This window comes from Cnephaeus nilssonii (assembly GCF_951640355.1).
Source record: "Cnephaeus nilssonii genome assembly, chromosome: 4".
In the NCBI taxonomy this organism is placed as follows: Eukaryota; Metazoa; Chordata; class Mammalia; order Chiroptera; family Vespertilionidae; genus Cnephaeus; species Cnephaeus nilssonii.
Genome location: NC_137075.1, coordinates 20,807,993 through 20,828,751, shown reverse-complemented (window position 1 = coordinate 20,828,751; position 20,759 = coordinate 20,807,993). Strand labels below are relative to the sequence as shown.

Genomic DNA, 20,759 nt, shown 5'->3' with positions numbered 1-20,759 from the left:
AATGTCACCTTTATTATATACCAAATTCCATGTATATAAGAGTGTGCTTTCAGATTTTCTATTTTTCCTATTAGTATATTTGCCTATTCCTGCACTGTTTTACATAATGCAACTTCAGATAATATAAAATACTATGGTTAATATTAGATAGGATAAATATTCTTCATTTTCCCTCTTTTTTTTTTCCAAAAAATTTGAAGGTATGTTCTTGCTCACTTTCTTCTTCAGATGAATTTTAGGATAAGCTGGTCAAGTTGTATTAAAGATCCTATTAGAATTTCAGTTGATAGTACATTAGCTCATAGATGAAAATCTTTATCCTAGGAAGTCTTCCCAGTCAGAAACTTGTCCATTAATTTTCTTGAAGCCTGTTTAAAAAAATTTTTCTTCGCATGACTTTCATTTTTCTTGTTTTACTTATTTCTAATGTTATAGTTTTTGCTTCTTTTTTTAAATGTAATTCAACCTTTATTGTAAAAGGAAAACAGAAAAATGAATACAGTGGAAATGACATACAAGATGATCACTAAGCACGTCAGTGAGCCACAGGCACTGGAGAGAAGGGCATGTCTGTGCCCTGGCTGCCCGGGCACCACATCCCACCGCTGCTTGGAATGGGAAGGAATGCCTCATGCTGAAGTCGTTCTGGGAGACAAAAAAAAAACAACACCTAAATTTCCTTTTATTTAAGAGACACACGAAGCAGGTTCCCTGATTCTCTTCTCTGTCCAACCCTAGAGGGGGATTGATGCCCAATCCTGGTCGGGGTCTGGAGTGGACGGACCTCCGTGTGTCAGGGTGCTTGCTGGTGCTGCCCCGCCCCTGTCCTTCAGCACAGGGGTGGCTGAAGAGGGCTGGGTGTGGAAGGCCATGAAGTTTCTCAGTTCAGAGCCAGAGCTGTGAGGGGAGAGGCATCCTCGGGCTCAGGAGGGAGGCAGGCTCTTGGTGCTGCCACGCTGCTCTTGGTCTGGCAGGTCCTCCTCCTTCTGCTCCAAATCAATGTTCTCAAGCTCCTGCAAAACCTCATCCATGAAGTCCTGGGAATTCTGCTTGTAGGACTCAGTTAATCGAATCGCGTCATTGAAGAGCTTCACCACGTTGGTGCCATCAGCAGCTGAGACAAAGTACAGGGGTAGGAAGAACTTCCTGGCAAAATTGAAGCTTTTTTGGGTCACCTTTATGTCAGCATCGATTTTATTGGCCACCACGACACACGGGCTCTCTGGCCTGAACTCCCGAAGCTCTGTGTACCAGGTGCCCAGGTTCTTAGAGGCGACTTTCCTCTGCACATCGAACACCTTGATGCAGGCGTGAGCCTTGTGGTAGTAGGAGGCGTGCATACTCTGGAACCGCTCCTGGCCCGCTGTGTCCCAAAAGTCCACAAGCACGGTCTTGCCATCCACAGTGGCTGTGTGCTTATACAGGGTCAGGGCGTACGTGGACAGCTGCTGGGGCTGAAATCCATCCATGAGAAATCTCTCCACGAGTTTGGGCTTGCCCACAGCACTGTTCCCCAGGCAGATGATCTTCACGTTGTCATCAGCATCATATTTCTCTTGGTTCAGCTTTGTCCCTGGCCATTGGCCCCTGGCTCAGCTCGGAGGGGGGGGGGGGGTGGCTCCTATCACAGACACACATGCTCAGGGCCCACTCCCACCCGTGGGGCTCCAGTTTTTGCTTCTTTTGTGCGTATAAACTTTTTTCCCATTGCACTGGTTGTTGTGAATGGACCAGTTAGGAACATGTTTTACCACAAACAACAGAAATCACAACTGTGGCTTAAAGAAACAGGAGTTTATTTTCTTCATGTAACAGAAAGGCCAAAGGTAAGCAGCTGCCAGTGTTGGCTTAGCAGCTCGATGATAGCAGAGGATGTGTCTCTTTTGCCCCTTGTGGCCTTATTTTCAAAAGACACCCAGTCAGCTCTAGCCCCACGTCAGCATCTGACAGGGAGAAAGGAAGGGGAAGTTGTGATGCTGTATCAGGAAAGCAAACGCTCCTCAGAAGACTTGGCCCCCTTCTCTTAGCCAGAACTGTGTCACACCACCACCTCCAAGTGGCAAGGGATGTGCAAGGGCCAAGGGGGATAAGAATGAGGGTTAGGTCAGCCCAACAACAGTGTCTGCCTACCTGGCTGTAGGAAAGCTATGGATTTGTGTTTATTGATCCTATATCAGCTGCCTTGTTAAACACGCGTTAATTTTAGTAATGTTTTAGTTGACTCCCTCACATTGTCTAGGTCAGTGGTCGGCAAACTCATTAGTCAACAGAGCCAAATATCAACAGTACAACGACTGAAATTTCTTTTGAGAGCCGAAAACCGACTTCTGCGCATGGGCCACGAAGTTTCAATCGCACTGTACGTGCGCGCCAGCACGTGGTATTTTGTGGAAGAGCCACACTCAAGGGGCCAAAGAGCCGCATGTGGCTCGCGAGCCGCAGTTTGCCAACCACTGGTCTAGGTAGAAGATTGTATGTCTACGATAATGATGGTCTCTTCCTTGCAAATATATGTACCTCGTTTTTAAAAACCATTTTTTTCGTTTAGATTTTGTTGCACTAGATAGCATCCCATTTTTTGTCTGATGGATGCAAGAGTCTCTTAAGTCTTTTTGAATATCTTGATCAGAATTTATTTTTTCCATTTTCTTCGTTCTTTTTATTACTTTAATCTTCATGGGATCTTTTTGTTATTGTCTCTATTGTTAAATGCTGTTTATTTTCCTTCAATATCTGGCAAACCTCAGTTGCTTATTTAACATAAATAATGACGGAAAGACTAGTTACATTAATAGAGGCAGCTAAGACAGGTCTCCTCTGAAGCAGTCTTCACCCGCTTCCCCTGACTAGGAGGGCTGACTGAGACTGGCAGGCTTCATTTGAGGTGCCTGGGCTTGGAGCAGCCGGCTATGGATTGACCCGTTCAACCACTCCCCGCTGCCAAAATAGGGAAGGCTTAATTCTGATGCTGAGGCAGGTAGCACATTTGCCTCCTGGCAGAGTACTTCCCATCACTCCTTCCCCTTCCCTGTATGCTCTGCGGTCTACCTTCCTTCTCTTTCAGGGCCTTATGTCCACACAGGGAGCCCACTTTCAGGATATTTCTTGAGAGAGAGAGAGGTTCTGAGGGTTTAGCCAGGGGCTAAAGGCAGCTCCTGCCAGCAGCTTTTCATTAACAAGGGAAAGGGGACGCCTGCCAGTATTTGCTGTTCCAAGGGCAGAATCTCAAGTTCCCGTCAGGGCTACTCCAAGAGCGAGACTTCTCTGAGTATGTCCGTCTCTTCTGCTCTTGGTTTGGGGTGTGTTCGTTCCCTCTGATCTGTCCTCAGTCAGTACTATCTCCCTTGGCTTTCCTATCTTCTAGGCTTCTTTAGACTTTCTTGTCTGCTGATGAAAATCTCCTTTATTTTGTAGTATCCTTATGAATACATTTTATTAAAAACACCTGTCTTTTCAGATATTTCATATTTCTGGGGTTGTGGCCAGGAGTGGATGCATTTGTTTGGCCTGCTATCTGACCTGCACTCCTCTGGAGGGATGCTTATGAAACCATTTACTAGTACATGTGGCCAGTTGGTTGTCCTTCACAAATCAAACAAAACACACCTGTGTGGTGAGTAATTGTTAAGTAACCATTCTGTACTCGGGAAATCGTTCAGTCATAAATATGCTGTATAGTTTTATGTTTAATGATGCATTCTTAGGCTTTATTATAACAAAATAAATGCTGGTACCTCAAAGTATTGATTCAGTGTCTCTCAAAGTGTACCCCCAGGGGTGTTTGTCTGCTTTCTGTGTGCTTGCCTCACCTTAGGGACAATTTCTTTAAAAAAAATTTTTAAACTAAACGTTTTCTGACAATACAAAAGTTCCTAAAAGTGATGTTTAAATAACATTGATGCCTGGAAATCATAAGCAAAAGTTCAATTTACTGTATTTTATTGTTGTTCTTTCCCCCCTTTCTTTTGGATGGGGAAAGAGGGTAGAAGAATCTTTTCTGTTTTCTTCAGAAATGAAATTGTTTGTTAAAGGAAACTATTATATTATCATAGCAATAGATTTTATTTTCTATTTAACTCACCTCCAGGGGTGACTGTCTATCCAGCAGGAAATTCCTGGGAGCTTCTCAAATGACTAGATTGATAAATTTTCTGCAAAATGAAGACTAACCTTGCTGACTATGGACTGTCTGTAAGACCAATTCCTCCTCCTCATGAACTCATGGAGCAATCTGTAGAGTTAGATTTGAAAATGAAAAGGTATGAAACATGTTGGTTTCGATGGTGAACTCTGGTCTGCCACCTTAAAAACTTGATTCTTACAATCATACTACAGGCCTGTTGCCCAAAGATTCGTGCAAGAATAGGCCTTTCTTCCCCAGGCTTCACTCCTGGCTGCCCTGGAGCCTGCAAGTCCTCACTGCCAACTGCCTCGGAGCCTGCAAGTCTTCGCTGCCAACCACCCGGGAGCCTGCAAGTGCTTGTTCCTGGTGGAGCACCACTCCTATAGCTCCCCCCGCCCCCCCCCCCCCCCCACCCTCTGCCTCATAGCAGGCGTCCTGCCCCGCCTGGCTGCTCCACGCCTGCATATGCAAATTAAACCTGCCATCTTTGTTGGGTTAATTTGCCTACTCACTCCTGATTGGCTGATGGGTGTTGCGGAGGTATGGTCAATTTGCATATTTATCTTTTATTAGTGTAGATTAAAATTCTACAAAAATTGTGCCAAAGCATCCAAAGGTTCTAAATAAAACATCATACCCTGAAATTAGTAAAGTTAAATGGCACCTATAATTCAAAGCTTTTCTAATTTAATCATGCCAAAGATTTCACAAATAAGAACACTTATTAATTATTTCTCCTTATTTTATTTATCTACTCATTTTACTTGGAAGGTACAGTAATATTATAACCATTGGTGCAGGTGAGACTGAATAAATAATCATGCTAAAAATTGAATAGCTCAACATAATATACTTGAAAATAACAGCAAGTTTCCATTATCTTAACATTCCAGGAATTTTTAGTTTACTATTACTGACTTAGATATATATTTCTAAAACTTTCCTCAGAAGAAGAGAATTTAAGAACATACATGGATATAACTCAGTCCAGTTTGACCTAGTTTGTAAGTTAATTGAGTTTGGAGGAGGAATAAACTAGACTATTTGCTAAAAATGGAGGTTTAGGATTATTTAAGAGGAAACAATAATTTCATATATGGCTTTTCATTCTGTTTAGTCTTTGATTATGGATTTCACATTTATTATCGAGTAGTCAATATACCTAGAACTGAGCATTCTAATGGCCAAGAGGTAGTTTAAGAGTCTCTGGACAAACACTTCTGCAGGGCCAGAAATGCTGTCAGAATTTCCTCAAAAAAGATCTGAATGTTTGTCTTTATTCTAATTTAAATCACACTGTGATTTGCTAAGGTTTTAAAAATGCAATTTAATCCTTTTCAGTTTCCAAAGAGGGGTGAACATACAATGAAATGAATTAACTAGGCCAATCATAATCAAACACAGCAGAAAGTCAGGCAGACCTACCATATGCCAAGCGTTTTGCAAACAGATCTCATCCTGCCTGGGAAAATGTGACTGTGTGTGTGTGTGTGTGTGTGTGTGTGTGTGTGTGTGTGTGTGTGTGTAGTAACTGGGAGAGGTGAGATATCCTTTCAAGGAAGGAGCTTTTTTCCTTTTATGAAATCTGTTCACATGACTTTCAATAAAGCACCAACAAAGTTGTCATTATATTTTGTGAGTAGCTAAATTATTCTGGTAGCTGAGTACAAAATTTAAAGCCACTATGAAGGCAACCTCTTCTCATCACATACCCTGGCTAAAGGTGACACTCTTATTCTCTCTGAATATAATTTGTTCATCCAATAAAATGGCATTGAACCTGGGATAATCACTGAGTATTTTTAAACTCAAGCTAAGAAATGTTGCTTTGAAGGTGAAGCAGTGTAACATTAGGAACAGAGGGGCCAGAGCAAGACAATATAGCCCTGCAGGTGGATTTTGTTATTGATTATTTATGTGACCTCGGGCTCAAGTGAAGTTATGAGTGACCCAACTTCAATGAACTCTGGTTTTCCTTATCTGTAAAATAGGGTTAATAACCACATGATGTTGATTTTAGGATTCAATTAGATAATATAAGCAAAGTGTTTAGCATACTACAAGGCACGTTGTAAATGCTCAAGAAAGATGAACAATTATTATCATTAAAACAGTCAACATACTAAACCTTTTCTTCATGCAACAAATGCTAATTGTACATTTACTGTGTGTCTAGCCTTGCTAACTACTAGGGATTAAGAATCTGCATCTCTGTTGGCTAGAGATGGCGATTTCTGCTTCTTAACCTTACTTTAAAGACCAAACTTTACAGTATTACATGGCTATGTGATGCTTTTGCCTGGATTTTTATTTTTGCTTCCCTTCCCCTTTTAAATCTGACACATGCTAAGATTGTCATGGACATAGCTTCCACCTCCTAAGACCAAATTTTGCTTCTGTGTGAACATGGATTGCCTGTGACAGTTATGTTTGCCTGTGTGTCTCTAGCAGCTGGAGGAATAATCACATCGGGGCGGCGGGGGTGGGGGGGTGAGCCCCATCCTACTACATGTCCCCGGAGTGCACTCTGAGCTCCACCTTCCTGGAGGATGTGCTTTGGAGCAGGGTGGACTGTGGGCAAGGGACTTGTCTGGGCTTCCATTAATCTCCAAAGATGGGAGGGTAATCCCTTCACAAATATGGGATGGGGGCTGCTCGGAGGCTGGCAAGTAATAAACAGTGAGGTTTTTTTTTTTTCATCCTGGATTCCTCCAGCTCTTCTCTCCGTAGTCTTCAGCAATAACTTAGCCCTGAAGGATTTAAATGGAATGACCTTAATTCTTGCTTTGTTTGCACTCTATCTTTTAAGGAGCTGCAATGAAGACCTAGACAAACAGTAGATTAACAGTGGTACCTTTTATAAAGCTGATTAGTTCCTAAAATATGCTGAAGGGAAACAAACAAAAAAAAAATAGTGGAATGGAGGCTGAGACAGAAGCCTTTGTCGGAGACTTTGAAACGGCTCCATTCCTTTCAGTGGCTGCAGATATTGACCTTCCAGTGAAATGTTTCCTTTGTGTGCAAAGGCTTTGCCAGGATAGCATTTATAGTATTAAGCAGGCGCCTGGTAAGTGTTTTTAAACAAATATTACTCACTGCCTAATTTTGGTTTAAGGGGAGAATTGTACCGGGGATGAATTCAGAAAACATTTGATTATGGCTCATCGGCGGCTCCTTGTAGCAATGGCTATCAAGTGGCTGACAGTGTCAGAATCCGAATTCCAAAGATGCTGTTCCCTGTGGGATCATGAAGAGGAGCACAGCCTCCTAAAATCTCCTTCAGCTCCTCCGGATTTGAAGGAATTTATGGAGGAACTTCCACGACACCTCAGCAACATTCAAATGAAAGCCAAATCTTTATAGTGTGACAGAGCCGAAAGTGTGCCTCTGGAAAGAAAAAAATATATATATATATAAAGCTACACGGAAAATAGTCTGGGCTTCAGCTTCTGTTTCCTTTAAGGGATGGGAGCATGTTACTGAAATTGTTCAATTTAATTTAACATTAAATAAAACTGCGAAAGGCTAGGGTGCATTAATAAGATGATCCATCTGCTTATAATAATAGGATAATTCACATCTTCATTGTCAGAGCAGAAAGCCTCCGATAAGGTCAATCATTAAACTCGATCCGTTTCATTCTTTGGTGCCGTCTTCTTAGATGCTCACTGCCACTCGTCCGCCCTTCTTTCCCACTATGCACCTATATTGCAAATTTAGTTCCATTAGGTAGATGCTCACACCATTATGAAGCCTGATTCCATCATTTTCAAAGTGCTAAGCCATTTAAATGCAGTGCAGTCTTCGGTCATATTTAATCCAAACATTTACACACATCCAGCTCCTTCTCATCTTTTTAAATAGGATGCAGGGCTTATTTTTAAATTACATCCTCATTCATGCTCTGTAGAAGCATCAAGAGAAACTGTCCACGGGATTTAAATTCTGGTCCTCAGGCGCTACTTCCAATTCCTGGCATGGCCATTAAATGCGAGCCCCACTGAATTCTCCGCATGGCACTCTTGTGTCGAGGCAGGAAAGATAAAACAGAAACAGCCATTTCCCCCCTCTCCCAGAAATCACACTACACCGTAGCTTTTGCCTTCTTCTCTATTTATACATAAAGGGCATTATTTTAAAATAAGGGAACCCAGAAAAGAGACATCAGTTGGAAGTTGGGATGCTTAAAATGAGGCAAGTGCTTACCAAAAACCTTGTGCATGATTTCTGTCATCACATGGGGTCAGTTAACTATGTATCTATTTGGGAGAGATTGGTTTCTGTCGACACAACGAGTCTTATCATGACTTGGGAGCTATGACTGATACTAACATATCCCAACAGTCCTGAGTCATCATGGTTCCCTCAAACCCTTGGTACCATCTTTTCCAGAGAGTCCCTGTCCTATTGGTTTCTAGTATCAGCTTTTCAATTCAGCCATATGACAAATGCACAGAGGCCCTGAAGATATCCATGTGCTAGCTTTCTTCCTTCCATTGCTCTGCAGGTATTGGCACAGTAAGAACTCTCTCTTGTCAATTTGAAAAGGCAGTCAGGCCAAACTACTTTTTGATTAAACAAATAAACAAACAACTTGGTCCCAACCTACCTTCTCTTGTTCTGTACTTAAAAAAAAAAATCCTGCCTGGCTGGGGAGGCTCTGTGGACTGAGCATCATCCCAGTTCGATTCCCAGTCAGGGCACTTGCCCAGGTTGCAGGCTCCATCCCCAGGAGGGGGCATGCAGGAGGCAGCCTATCAATGTTTCTCTCTCATCATTGATGTTTCTCTCTCTCTCTCTAGAAATCAATAAAAACATATTTTTGAAAAATTCTTACAGTGAAGTGGGGGCTGCCAGAGGAGTCTGTGTGAGATCCCCAAATGATCAAAACTGTGCAATTGTCCTGGGCGCACGTCTCTGATGGGCTGCCGTGTGTTCCCACTCACCTAGAGAGCGTGTGGATAGCCTGAGAGGCTTGTGTGCGTGTGTGCGTTTTCACAAATTTTCAAAAGTTGCCATGGGGAGAGAGAATAGAAAGCAAGCCCTTCAAAAAGAAAATTATTTTCACAGCATCATCACCAGAAAAACACCCCTGCAATGGATATCTTTGAAGGTCGACTGCAATCTGAACTAATTGGGGAGGGGTGGGGCGCGCTTTCAGATTTGCTCACCTTTTATAATGGGTCTCAGAGAAATGATCTGCAGCCCAACGCTTCCTGCAATGAGTGGTTTGGGCACTTTCTAAGCAAAAGGAGAGGCTCCTCCAGTTTGTTCTTGTTCGTGCCACGGAGAGAGGTCACCACCTTCCCTCTTTTACTTGCCACTTCTGATTATTGGGTTGGTTCGCTCCAAAAATCATCTTTTGTTGTGAGGACATTAATCTTCTCCCCGGTGTTGAAATGCTTGGTAAGGAGGAGGGGGTGGGGGGTGGAAGTGGGAAGGAAGCCTGATCTCAAAAGCCTCAAGTTCACAGCCAAAGAGCATTATTTATAGACCGTTACAGAAAATCAACTTCAATCTGTGCTGAATGTACGACACGAAACCAATAACAAGACAACCAGCTTGTGAATATTTGACAGGATGATGAACTCGGCCACAGCCCTTGGGCTGAGGGGAGGGACGTGCTGGTACTCCTCCTTGGAGTCCGTGGTGGCTGCCAGCTGGTTTCCACAGATCCTTGCTGAATATTATGCCATTAAACAGTATGAAAGAAAATCAAAATACATGTTCACCGGGGTACTAAGTAGTAAGTGCCCTTTCAAGTGCTGTTTCATGGCTGGGCTTTAGAGTCATCCTGGAGTACCCTCCGGAAGCCGGAACAGCCTGTTTTGCAGATTTCCGTGGCTGTAAACCACCATGAGATGCTGAGTGAAAGTGCAGAGATTTATGAACACCCCACACTCTGTACACTTAAAGGCATATTCAGAAAGGGAAAGCAGCCCTCTGCCACATATGTTCTTGAATTTGTAGTTTTCATTGAAAAATTGGTGATGTCTCAGCTGTGTTTTCCCCAAACTTGAGTGACAATCAATGCCTGGTTCAACATAAAAATGGATATTCTTCCTGGGGCACTCAAGGAAGGAATATATGTTTGGATGGTGAATTAGAGTGAGCAGTGACTAAATATGTCAAAATACTTGCGGTGTGAAAATAGACATAATTAAGAGCATTTGAAGAGTAAGTACAGTTCTTGTAGTATACTATCGATTGTATTTGTATGTTAAATCTACTAGCACTCCATGTATGAACAGACACATAGGCCAAGTTAACAGAATAGAAAGCCCAGAAATAGACCGAAAACATAATAGAGTTTAGCATCTCTAAAGGGAGCATTTCAAATCAGTAGGAGAAAAGATGGATTATTCCATAATTGGTATTGGGATACCTCGATAGCCATCTGGAAAAATCTAAAGTTGAATCTGTATCTTATGCCCTTCTCAAAGATAAATGTCAAACATTAATATAAAATGTAAAAAAGAAGAAAAGAAAAGAAAAAGAAGTCATGAAAGTACTATAAAAATATGTGGAAGGAGTTCTTTATAACCCTGGAATAAGGATGAAAGAAAAAAGACAAAAGGCATAAATTATTTGTGTGGCTACATAAAAACCAAAACTTCTACATGGAGAAATTCCATATGTAAAGTCAAAAGACAAATTACAAGTTGTGAAAACTATTTGCAACTTTTTCTATTTGAAAACTATTTTTTAAATACATAAAAAACTTCTAGGAATCAATTTTTAAAAATCCACACCCTAAGAGAAATATGGGCAAAATATCTAAAGAGATGATTAATAGGAAAAGAAATACAAATGGCTCTAAAATGTTTGAAAAGATATTTGACTCCAGTAATAACAATTTAAGTTAAAACTATAGAATGGTACTATTTTTTACCTATCATATTGGCAGAATTTCAAAAGTTTAATATTACCTTTTGTTGGCAAGGAATGGGAAAACAGGTACTTTTTGCACCCTGTTGATGGAAGTGTATAAATTGGAATAACTCCTACAGAGGGTATTTTAAATTTTTTAAATTTTATTTTTAAATATGTTTCTATTGATTTTAGAGAGAGGGGGATAGAAAGATAAAAACATCAATCGATTGACTGCCTCCTGCACTCCCCCTAATGGGGATCAAGCCCCCAAACAGGGCATGTGCCCTGACTATGAATCAATCTTCGACCTCTTGGTGCATGAGTCAGTGCTCAACCACTGAGCCACACCAGCTGTCTATAGAGAGCAATTTGACAATTATCATCAAATTCACTTCCCAGATTCTATCTTTCACATATATTTGCATATATAAAAATGACAACTACACAAAGTCATCCATTATAAAAGCAAAATATTGAGAACAACCTAAATGTCCACCAACAGAAATTGATTAAATAAAATATAGTACATTTTTACCATGGAATACTATGCTATTGAAAAAGAAGAAGGGGGAAGATCTCTGTTCTGATTTGGAAAAAGAAGGAAATATAGTGTTAAGTGAAAAGTGCAGAACACTGTGAGGAGGATGCTGCCATTTGTGCATGCAAGAGGTAAAATTAGAACCTCTATGAGTATTTTCTCATATTCGCATGAAGAAAGTTTGGAAAGCCGAAACCGGTTTGGCTCAGTGGATAGAGCATCGGTCTGCATACTGAAGGGTCCCAGGTTCGATTCCGGTCCAGGGCATGTACATTGGTTGCAGGCACATCCCCGGTAGTGGGTGTGCAGGAGGCAGCTGGTTGATGTTTCTCTCTCATCGATGTTTCTAGCTCTCTATCCCTCTCCCTTCCTCTCTGTAAAAAATCAATAAAATATATTTTTAAAAAAGAAAAAGTTTGGAAAACTACAAACAAATCTAATAACAATTGTTATATGTGGAGGGTTGAGAAAGAACTAGATAGAATTCAGGGCCGGGAGGGAAACTTTTCATAGTAAACTTTTTCATCTTTTTATATTTTTAATCTTATTTTACCAAATGCTACCAACTTAAAACTTTGAATGATTAAAAATTTAAATGAAACATTTAAATAAACATTAAATTATTCCAAAATCAAATAAAACAAATAAAAAAAGTGTATAGTGAAAAAAATTTACACCAATACTAATGCAAGTAATTACTGGTAAGGGCAGGTATATGTCTACCAACACAATGATTATAAAGACTAAGAGCAGTTTTTTTATAGGAACTATTATTATTTGGTCCTTGTCTATGATATATCCCTTCATTTATCACTTATCTATGCTATATCTCTCCATTTACTGGTTTAAAAATCTGGAAAACTGAAAGTTAAGTTGAAGAATAATTATATTTATTTTGGTTAGCTTCAAAACAGTTCTTTTTACCATTTGAATAAAAAGTTCTTTATTTTAGTCAGCTCTAATCTTTAAAAAATTATTTTCACATTTTCAAAGTAGAAATTGACCCTACACTATCTTACCACCAAAAAGAAAAATTTGCCCAACTCTTAATTCTGCTTCAGTCCTAACTTTCAACATGCTGTCTTTGACTTAAACAGAACATAAGGTTAAAGTATTACAGCCTCGAGAATCAAAGAGTTGATGCTACAGTTATATAGTAAAAAACTATATTTACTCTAAATTGCAAAATGGTAGGTATTGTATATGATGTTTAAGTTGCAGCAATTGTTCTATTAATAAATGTAATATTCAGCAGCATTTTTCATAGATTACTCCGTTCATCATTATTGCCATTTTGCCTCTTTATAATAATGTGCACTTTCCTTTAGAAAGAGCTTGGTTATTTCTTTGGTTGAGCCTATTTGCTCCTTTTTTATGTGAGATTTTTCAATACTATGAAAAGATGCAGAGCAAAAAAGGTCCATCCACTTCACTTGTGTTGCCTCCTGCGTTACCTAAACCACAACAGAACAATGACAGACAACAGAGCCTTTCTCCTTTCTAACAATTCAGTCACCATGACAACCAGCAGAAGAATGTTGGGCCAGAAAAAAGCATTGAGCTTGAGGGACTAGACTAATCAAAAAATGGAATAACATGGCAACAATTACACTGATGAGCGAGAGGGAAGCTACAGATGCATTCAGACACCTATGGCACCGCAGACTCAATGCATTCAGCATTTTGTGTTTAGTGTCTTGTGTTTTTGAGAGCAGGTAAATAGACAAGATCGAATTGTGTAACAGAATGTCAGTGCTCTAGTTAAATAGAAAATTCCTTCCCTTTGGCTGTGCTACTTCAAGCACATTGAAGAGGGTTTAGGGGAGATGAGGTTTTGAAGTGAAATGTGTAATAGATACAATATGAGTGCCACAAGGCAACGTTATTTAGTTTTAAGAAAGTAAACTTAGGCATGCCCCCCCCCCAATTTTTTTTTTTTTTAATATATAGGCACAAATAAAGGGAGAATGGTGCTGGGTTAGTGGCCAACACTATCTTAAATCCAGCTTCTGTGTTTCTGGGGTATATTGATTCCTATTGACAAAATCAAGTGCCATGATTTTAGCAATGTCAGTTCTAATGTCCAGATAATTTAAGCTGAAAGGGACAGGACAGTTCTGTGGGTCATATAACCAGAGTAAAGGAGTTTAGGTGCTTAAATGCTTAATCTCCTTATCTCTTGCCTCCACAGCTGCCTCAGTTTATCTACTTAAGAAGTCTCTACTTCCTGAGGAGGTTAGTATAATGTCTATGTGTATTTTTTAAAAGGGCATTTATATTGACACTAGAGGCCCGGTGCATGAAATTTGTGCACAGGGGGAGGGGGGTAAGGTGTCCCTCAGCCTGGCCTGCACCCTCTCCAATCTGGGACCCCTTAGGGGATGTCCGACTGCTGGTTTAGGCCCCATCCCTCTCACAATCTGGGACTGCTGGCTCCCAACTGCTCACCTGCCTGCCTACCTGATTGCCCCTAACCGCTTCTGCCTGCCAGCCTGATCACCCCCTAGGCACTCCCCTGCCAGCCTGATCGATGCCTAACTGCTCCCTGCCAACCTTGTCACCCCTAACTGCCCTCCCCTGCCAGCCTGGTCTCCCCCAACTGCCCTCCCCTGCAGGCCTGCCCCCCCCCCAACTGCCTTCCCTCCCCTGCAGGCCTGGTCGCCCCCAACTGCCCTCCCCTGCCGGCCTGGTTGCCCCTAACTGCCCTCCCCTGCTGAACTGATTGCCCACAACTGCCCTCCCCTGCCAGCCATCTTGTGGTGGCCATCTTGTGTGAGGGCATGACAGTCAATTTGCATATTACCTCTTTATATATAGGATTACTTTTTGATTATAGATATAGTTGTTGGGTTGTAAATAGATTTCTCCTTAAGTTCTCTGATTAAATTTTTCTCACAAGTTTTGTACTTCTTTATGTACTGTGTCAATTAATTTGGTGGATTTTTTTCTTTATTGATTAAGGTATTACATATGTGTCCTTATGCCCCTATTGCCCCCCAGTCCTCCCCCCACCCCCCCCAAACCCTGCTCATGCCCTCATCCCCCTAGTGTCTGTGTCCATTGTTTATGCTTATATGCATATATACAAGTCCTTTGGTTGATCTCTCCCCCTTACCCCCACCCTCCCCTGCCTTCCCTCTGAGGTTTGGTAGTCTGATCGATGCTTCTCTGTCTCTGGATCTGTTTTTGTTCATCACTCTATGTTGTTAATTATAGTCCACAAATGAGTGAGATCATGTGATATTTATCTTTCTAAACTGACTTATTTTGCTTAGCATAATGCTCTCCAGGTCCATCCATGCTGTTGCAAATGGTAGGAGTTTCTTCCTTTTTTACAGCAGCATAGGGTTCCATTGTGTAGATGTACCACAGTTTTTTAATCCACTCATCTGCTGATGGGCACTTAGGCTGTTTCCAAATCTTAGCTATTGTAAATTGTGCTGCTGTGAACATAGGGGTGCATATATCCTTTCTGATTGGTGTTTCTAGTTTCTTGGGATATAGTCCTAGGAGTGGGATTACTAGGTCAAATGGGAGTTCCATTTTTAGTTTTTTGAGGAAACTCCATACTGTTCTCCACAGTGGTGCACCAGTCTGCATTCCCACCAGCAGTGCAGGAGGGTTCCTTTTTCTCCGCATCCTCAACAGCACTTGTCATTCGTTGATTTGTTGATGATAGCCATTCTGACAGATGTGAGGTGGTACCTCATTGTTGTTTTGATTTACATCTCTCGGATGATTAGTGACTTTGAGCATGTTTTCATATGTCTTTTGGCCTTCTATATGTCCTCTTTCGAAAAGTATCTATTTAGGTCTGTTGCCCATTTTTTTTTGATTGGGTTGTTTATCTTCCTTTTGTTAAGTTGTATGAGTTCCCTATAAATGTTGGAGATTAAACCCTTATCTGAGATCACATTGGCAAGTATGTTCTCCCCTACAGTGGGCTTTCTTGTTGTTTTGTTGATGGTTTCTTTTGCTGTGCAGAAGCTTTTCATTTTGATGTAGTCCCATTTGTTTATTTTCTCTTTAGTTTCCATTGCCCTAGGAGCTGTATTGGTGAAGATATTGCTTTGGCATATGTCTGAGATTTTGCTGCCTGTGGATTCCTCTAAGATTTTTATGGTTTCCCACTTACAGAAGAAGTAAAACTGTCATTATTCGCAGATGACATGATACTGTACATAGAAAACACTAAAGACTCCATCAAAAATTATTGGACTTAATAAATGAATTCAGCAATGTAGTAGGATACAAAATTAATGCTCAGAAATCTGTGGCATTTTTATACACCAATAGTGAACTTACAGAAAGAGAGATTAAAAAAACAATCCTATTTATCATCACGCCAAAAAAATTAAGATACCTAGGAATAAACTTAACTAAGGAGGTAAAAGACCTGTACTCTGAAAACTACAGGACATTGAAAAAAGAGATAGAGGAAGACATAAACAGATGGAAGAACATACCATGATCATGGATTGGTAGAATCAACATCATTAAAATGTCCATACTATCCAAAACAATCTATAGATTCAATGCACTCCGCGTTAAAATACCAATGGCGTATTTCACAGGCCTAGAATGAACGCTCCAAAAATTCATCTGGAATAAAAAAAAGACCCTGAATAGCTGCAACAATCCTGAGAAAGAAGAACAAAGTTGGAGGGATCTCAATACTAAATATCAAGCTATATTACAAAGACACTGTTCTCAAACTGCTTGGTACTGGCATAAGAACAGACATATAGACCAATGGAACAGAACAGAGAGCCCAGAAATTGACCAAAGTCATTATGCTCAATTAATATTTGACAAAGGAGGCAAGAGCATACAATGGAGTTAAGACAGTCTCTTCAATAAATGGTGTTGGGAAAATTGGACAAATACATGCAAAAAAATGAAACTAGACTACCAACTTGCACCATCCACAAAAATAAACTCAAAATAGATAAAGGACTTAAACGTAATTTGGTGGAGTTTTAAAATTTATCTTTATTGTTGAAAGTATTACATATGTCCTCTCTTTTAACCCATTGACCCCCTTCTAGCATGCACCTCAGGCCTTCACCACAATATTGTCTGTGTCCATGGGTAATGCATGTATGCATATAAATTCTTTGATTAATCTCTTCCCACCCACTCCCACCTCTCTCTGAGATTTGGTGGATATTTTTAGTCTATCATATGATCCAGTTTTGATTGATCAAAGGAAATTTTTCTTCCCCTCTCCCAAAAAGAAAAATTCTAATTGGGATTTTTTAAAAGTGAGGTAAACTTAGCATATAACATTATATTAGTTTCAGGTTTATATAAAAAGTGATTACCACAATAAATCTAATTACCATCTGTCACCATATGATGACCCCCTTCACCAATTGTCCTCACCTCTAACCCCCTTTCCTTCTCCTAACCATTAATTGTTCTCTGTACCTATAAGTTTTGTTTTGTTTGCTATAAGTGGAAGCATTGGTATTTGTCTTTCTTTGTCTGACTTATTTCACTTAATATGATACCCTGAAGGTCCATCCATGTTATTGCAAATGGCAAAATTTCATTATTTTTTATGACTGAGTAGGAGTCTATTGTATATATGTACATACTTATCACATATTCTTTATTCATTTAGTCATCGATGGATACTTAGATTATTTCCATTGATTGTATATCTCAGTTATTGTAAATAATGCTGCAATGAATATAAGAGTACAAATATAGTTTTGAATTAGTGTTATTGTTTTCTTTAGATAAATACTCAGAAGTAAAATATTTTATGAAAGTTCTATTTTTAATTTTTTGAGGAACCTCCATACTGTTTTCCATTGTGACTATACTAATTTACATTCCCACCAACAGTATATCCTACCACATCCTCTCCAAGACTTGCTATTTCTTGTCTTTTTAATAATAACCATTCTAATAAGTGTGAGGTGATATTTCATTGTGGTTTTGATTTACATTTCCCTGATAATTAGTTAAATATATTTTTATGCCTGTTGGCCATTTGTGTCTTTTCTTTGGAAAAATGTTTATTTAGATCCTCTGCTCATTTTAAAAAATAATTCTTGCTTCTTTCTTTTTTTTAACATTTTATACTTTTTTATTTTTTATTACAGTTGACATACATTATTACATTAGGTGTACACCCCAGGGATTAGACATTACATAACTTACTAAGTGATCATCCCAATAAATCTTGCACCTATCTGACACTATATATAAGTTTTTATAATATTATTGACTATATTCCCTATGCTGTACTTTATATCCCCATGACTATTCTATAAAAACTAATTTGTACTATCTTAATTCCTTCATCTTTTTGCCCATCTTCCTTACCCCTTCCCATCTGTCAACCATTAAAAAGTTCTCTGTATCTGAGTCTGTTTCTGTTCTGCTTGTTCGTTTATCTTGTTTTTAGATTCAGTTGTTGGTAGATATGTATTTATTGCCATTTTATTGGTCATATTTTTTATCTTCTTCTTAAAGAAGACCCTTTGACATTTCATGTAATAATAATAATATTATTATTATATATATACATATATATGTGTATATATATGTATATATATATACATATATATATATAATTATATACATATATACATATATATGTATATATATGTATATAATATATATACATATTAGGGAAATACATATATATATGTATATATATATAAATACATATATATATATATATATATATATACACATATATAAATATATATATTGATTTTTTACAGAGAGGAAGGGAGAGGGATAGAGAGTTAGAAACATTGATGAGAGAGAAACATCTATCAGCTGCCTCCTGTACATCCCCTACTGGGGATGTGCCCGCAACCAAGGTACATGCCCTTGACCGGAATTGAACCTGGGACCTTTCAGTCCACAGGCCGACGCTCTATCTACTGAGCCAAACCGGTTAGGGCTAATACTGGTTTGTTGATGATGAACTTTAGCTTTTTCTTGTCTGAGAAGCTCTTTATCTGTTCTTTGATTCTAAATGATAGCTTTACTGTTTGGAGTAATCTTGGTTGTAGGTCCTTTCTTTTCATCACTTTGAATATTTCTTGCTAATCCCTTCTGGCCTGACAAGTGTCTCTCTCTCTTTTTTTTTAAATCCTCACCTGAGGATATTTTCCATTGATTTTTAGAGAGAGTGGAAGGGAGGGAGGAGGAAGAGAGAGAGAGAGGAACATCAATGTGAGAGAGACACATTAATTGGTTGCCTCCCACACATGCTCCAATCAGAGCCAAGATAGAGCCTGCAACCGAGGTACGTGCCCTTGACTGGGAATTGAACCCATGACCCTTCAGTCCCCAGGATGATGCTCTAACCCCTGAGCCAAACAGGCCAAGGCCAAAGTTTCTTTTGAGAAATTATCTGACAGTCTTATGGGAGCTCCCTTGTAGGTAACTAACTGCTTTTCTCTTGCTGCTTTTAAGATTCTTTGTTTTTAACCTTTTGCATTTAATTATGCTGTGCCTTGGTGTGGCCTCTTTGTGTTCATCTTGTTTGGGACTCTCTGTGCCTCCTGGACTTGTATGTTTATTACCTTCACCAAGTTAGGAAAGTTTTCTGTCATTATTTTTTCAAATAGGTTTTCAATTTCTTGCTTTCTCTCTTCTCCTTCTGGCCCCCCATTATTCGAATGTTGGTATGCTTGAGTACGTTTTTATACGGTTGAGGTTCTCACTAAGCTCTTTGGGCATTCTTATAACCAGTGTTTTGAACTCTGCATCTAGTAGATTCCTTGCCTCCGTTTTGTTTAGCTCTTTTTCTGGAGTTTTGTTCTGTTCTTTCATTTGAGTCATGTTTTTTTGTCTCCTCATTTTGGCAGCCTTCCTGTGTTTGTTTCTATGTATTGGGTACAGCTGCTACATCTTCCATGCTTGATAGTGTGGTCTAATATAGTAGGTGTCCTGTAGGGTCCCGGGGCACAGCCTCCCTCATCACTCAGGCTGGGTACTCAAGGTGTACCCCTCACATAGGCTGTACACTCTCCTGCTGTAGTTGAGACTTGATTGCTGCTGGCAAGTCAATGGGAGGGATTTACCCTGGCTGATCAGCTGCAAGGACTGGCTGTGACAATTGACCATTGACCTCCAACCACCATGGAGGATTAGCTGTGCAGGGGCCTACCCCACAGAGCAAGACTTACCTCAGGGGGCTCTGGTGCCCACTGAATCCACCCGTTGAGTGTGTCACTTGTGAAGGCAGTTGGGTAGTGGTGCTTCCACGTGGTCTTAAGCTGTGCACTGGTTGTGCTGGCTTTGGTGCATTGTTTGTTTGTTTTGCTATTGAGTTCTTTATATAGTTTAGATAGTAAACCCTAATAGGATATATGATTTGCAAATATTTTCTCTCATTTAGTAGGTTGTCTTTTAATTTTGTTGATGGTTTTCTTTGTTGTGCAGCTTTTTAATTTGATGTAGTCCAACTTATTTATTTTTGCTTTTGTTGCCTTTACTTTTAGAATCAAACCCAAAAATTCAGCACGAAGACCAATATCAAGGAGCTTATCGCTTATGTTTTCTTCTAGGAGTTTTACGGTTTCAGATCTTATATTCTACTCTTTAATTCATTCTGAGTTTATTTTTGTGTGTGGTGTAAGATAGTGGTCTAATTTCATTCTTTTTCTTGTGGCTGTCCAGTTTTCTTAATACCATTTATTGAAAAGACTATCTTTTCCTCAATGTATATTTTTGACTCCTTTGTCATAAATTAATTAAACATATAGGTGTGGGTTTACTTCTGTGCTCTCCATCTGTTCCATTGATCTATATGTTTGTTTTTATGCAAATACCATTCTGTTTTGATTACTGTAACTTTGCAGTAGGGTTTGAAATCAGGGAATATGATACCTCCAACTTTGTTCTTCTTTCTCAAGATTGTGTTAGCTATTTGCAGTCTTTTATGGTTCCATACAAATTTTAGAATTATTTGTTCTAGTCCTGTGAAAAATGCCAGTGGGATTTTGATAGAGATTGCATTGAATCTGTAATTAGGATTATTTTATTAAATTATAAACAAAAATTAGTAATTCCATCTCAAAAAAAAAAAGCTTTGAAATATTGTCATTTTTTATAGAGAAAAATGTCATTCTTTAAGAGAAATTCCTCAAAGAGGAGGCATGAGACCGAATTTTTTAAGTTTCCCAGTTTAAATTGTTTGTGTTGGGGTGGGATTATAAAGCCCCAGTGTACAGGCTTTGAACTCCAGGCGGG

General features: G+C 39.5%; 1 protein-coding gene across 1 annotated transcript in view; it reads right to left on the bottom strand.

Moving 5' to 3' along the window:
* Positions 1–923: 923 nt before the first annotated feature.
* LOC307097626 (rab-like protein 2A) overlaps positions 924–20,759 on the bottom strand; it is a gene marked incomplete at both ends in the record, with an annotated part of 447,159 nt that continues 427,323 nt past the window's right edge. The window contains 1 exon segment of the mRNA XM_079767715.1: positions 924–1,565. Within this exon segment, the coding sequence (XP_079623841.1) occupies positions 924–1,565 (642 nt within the window).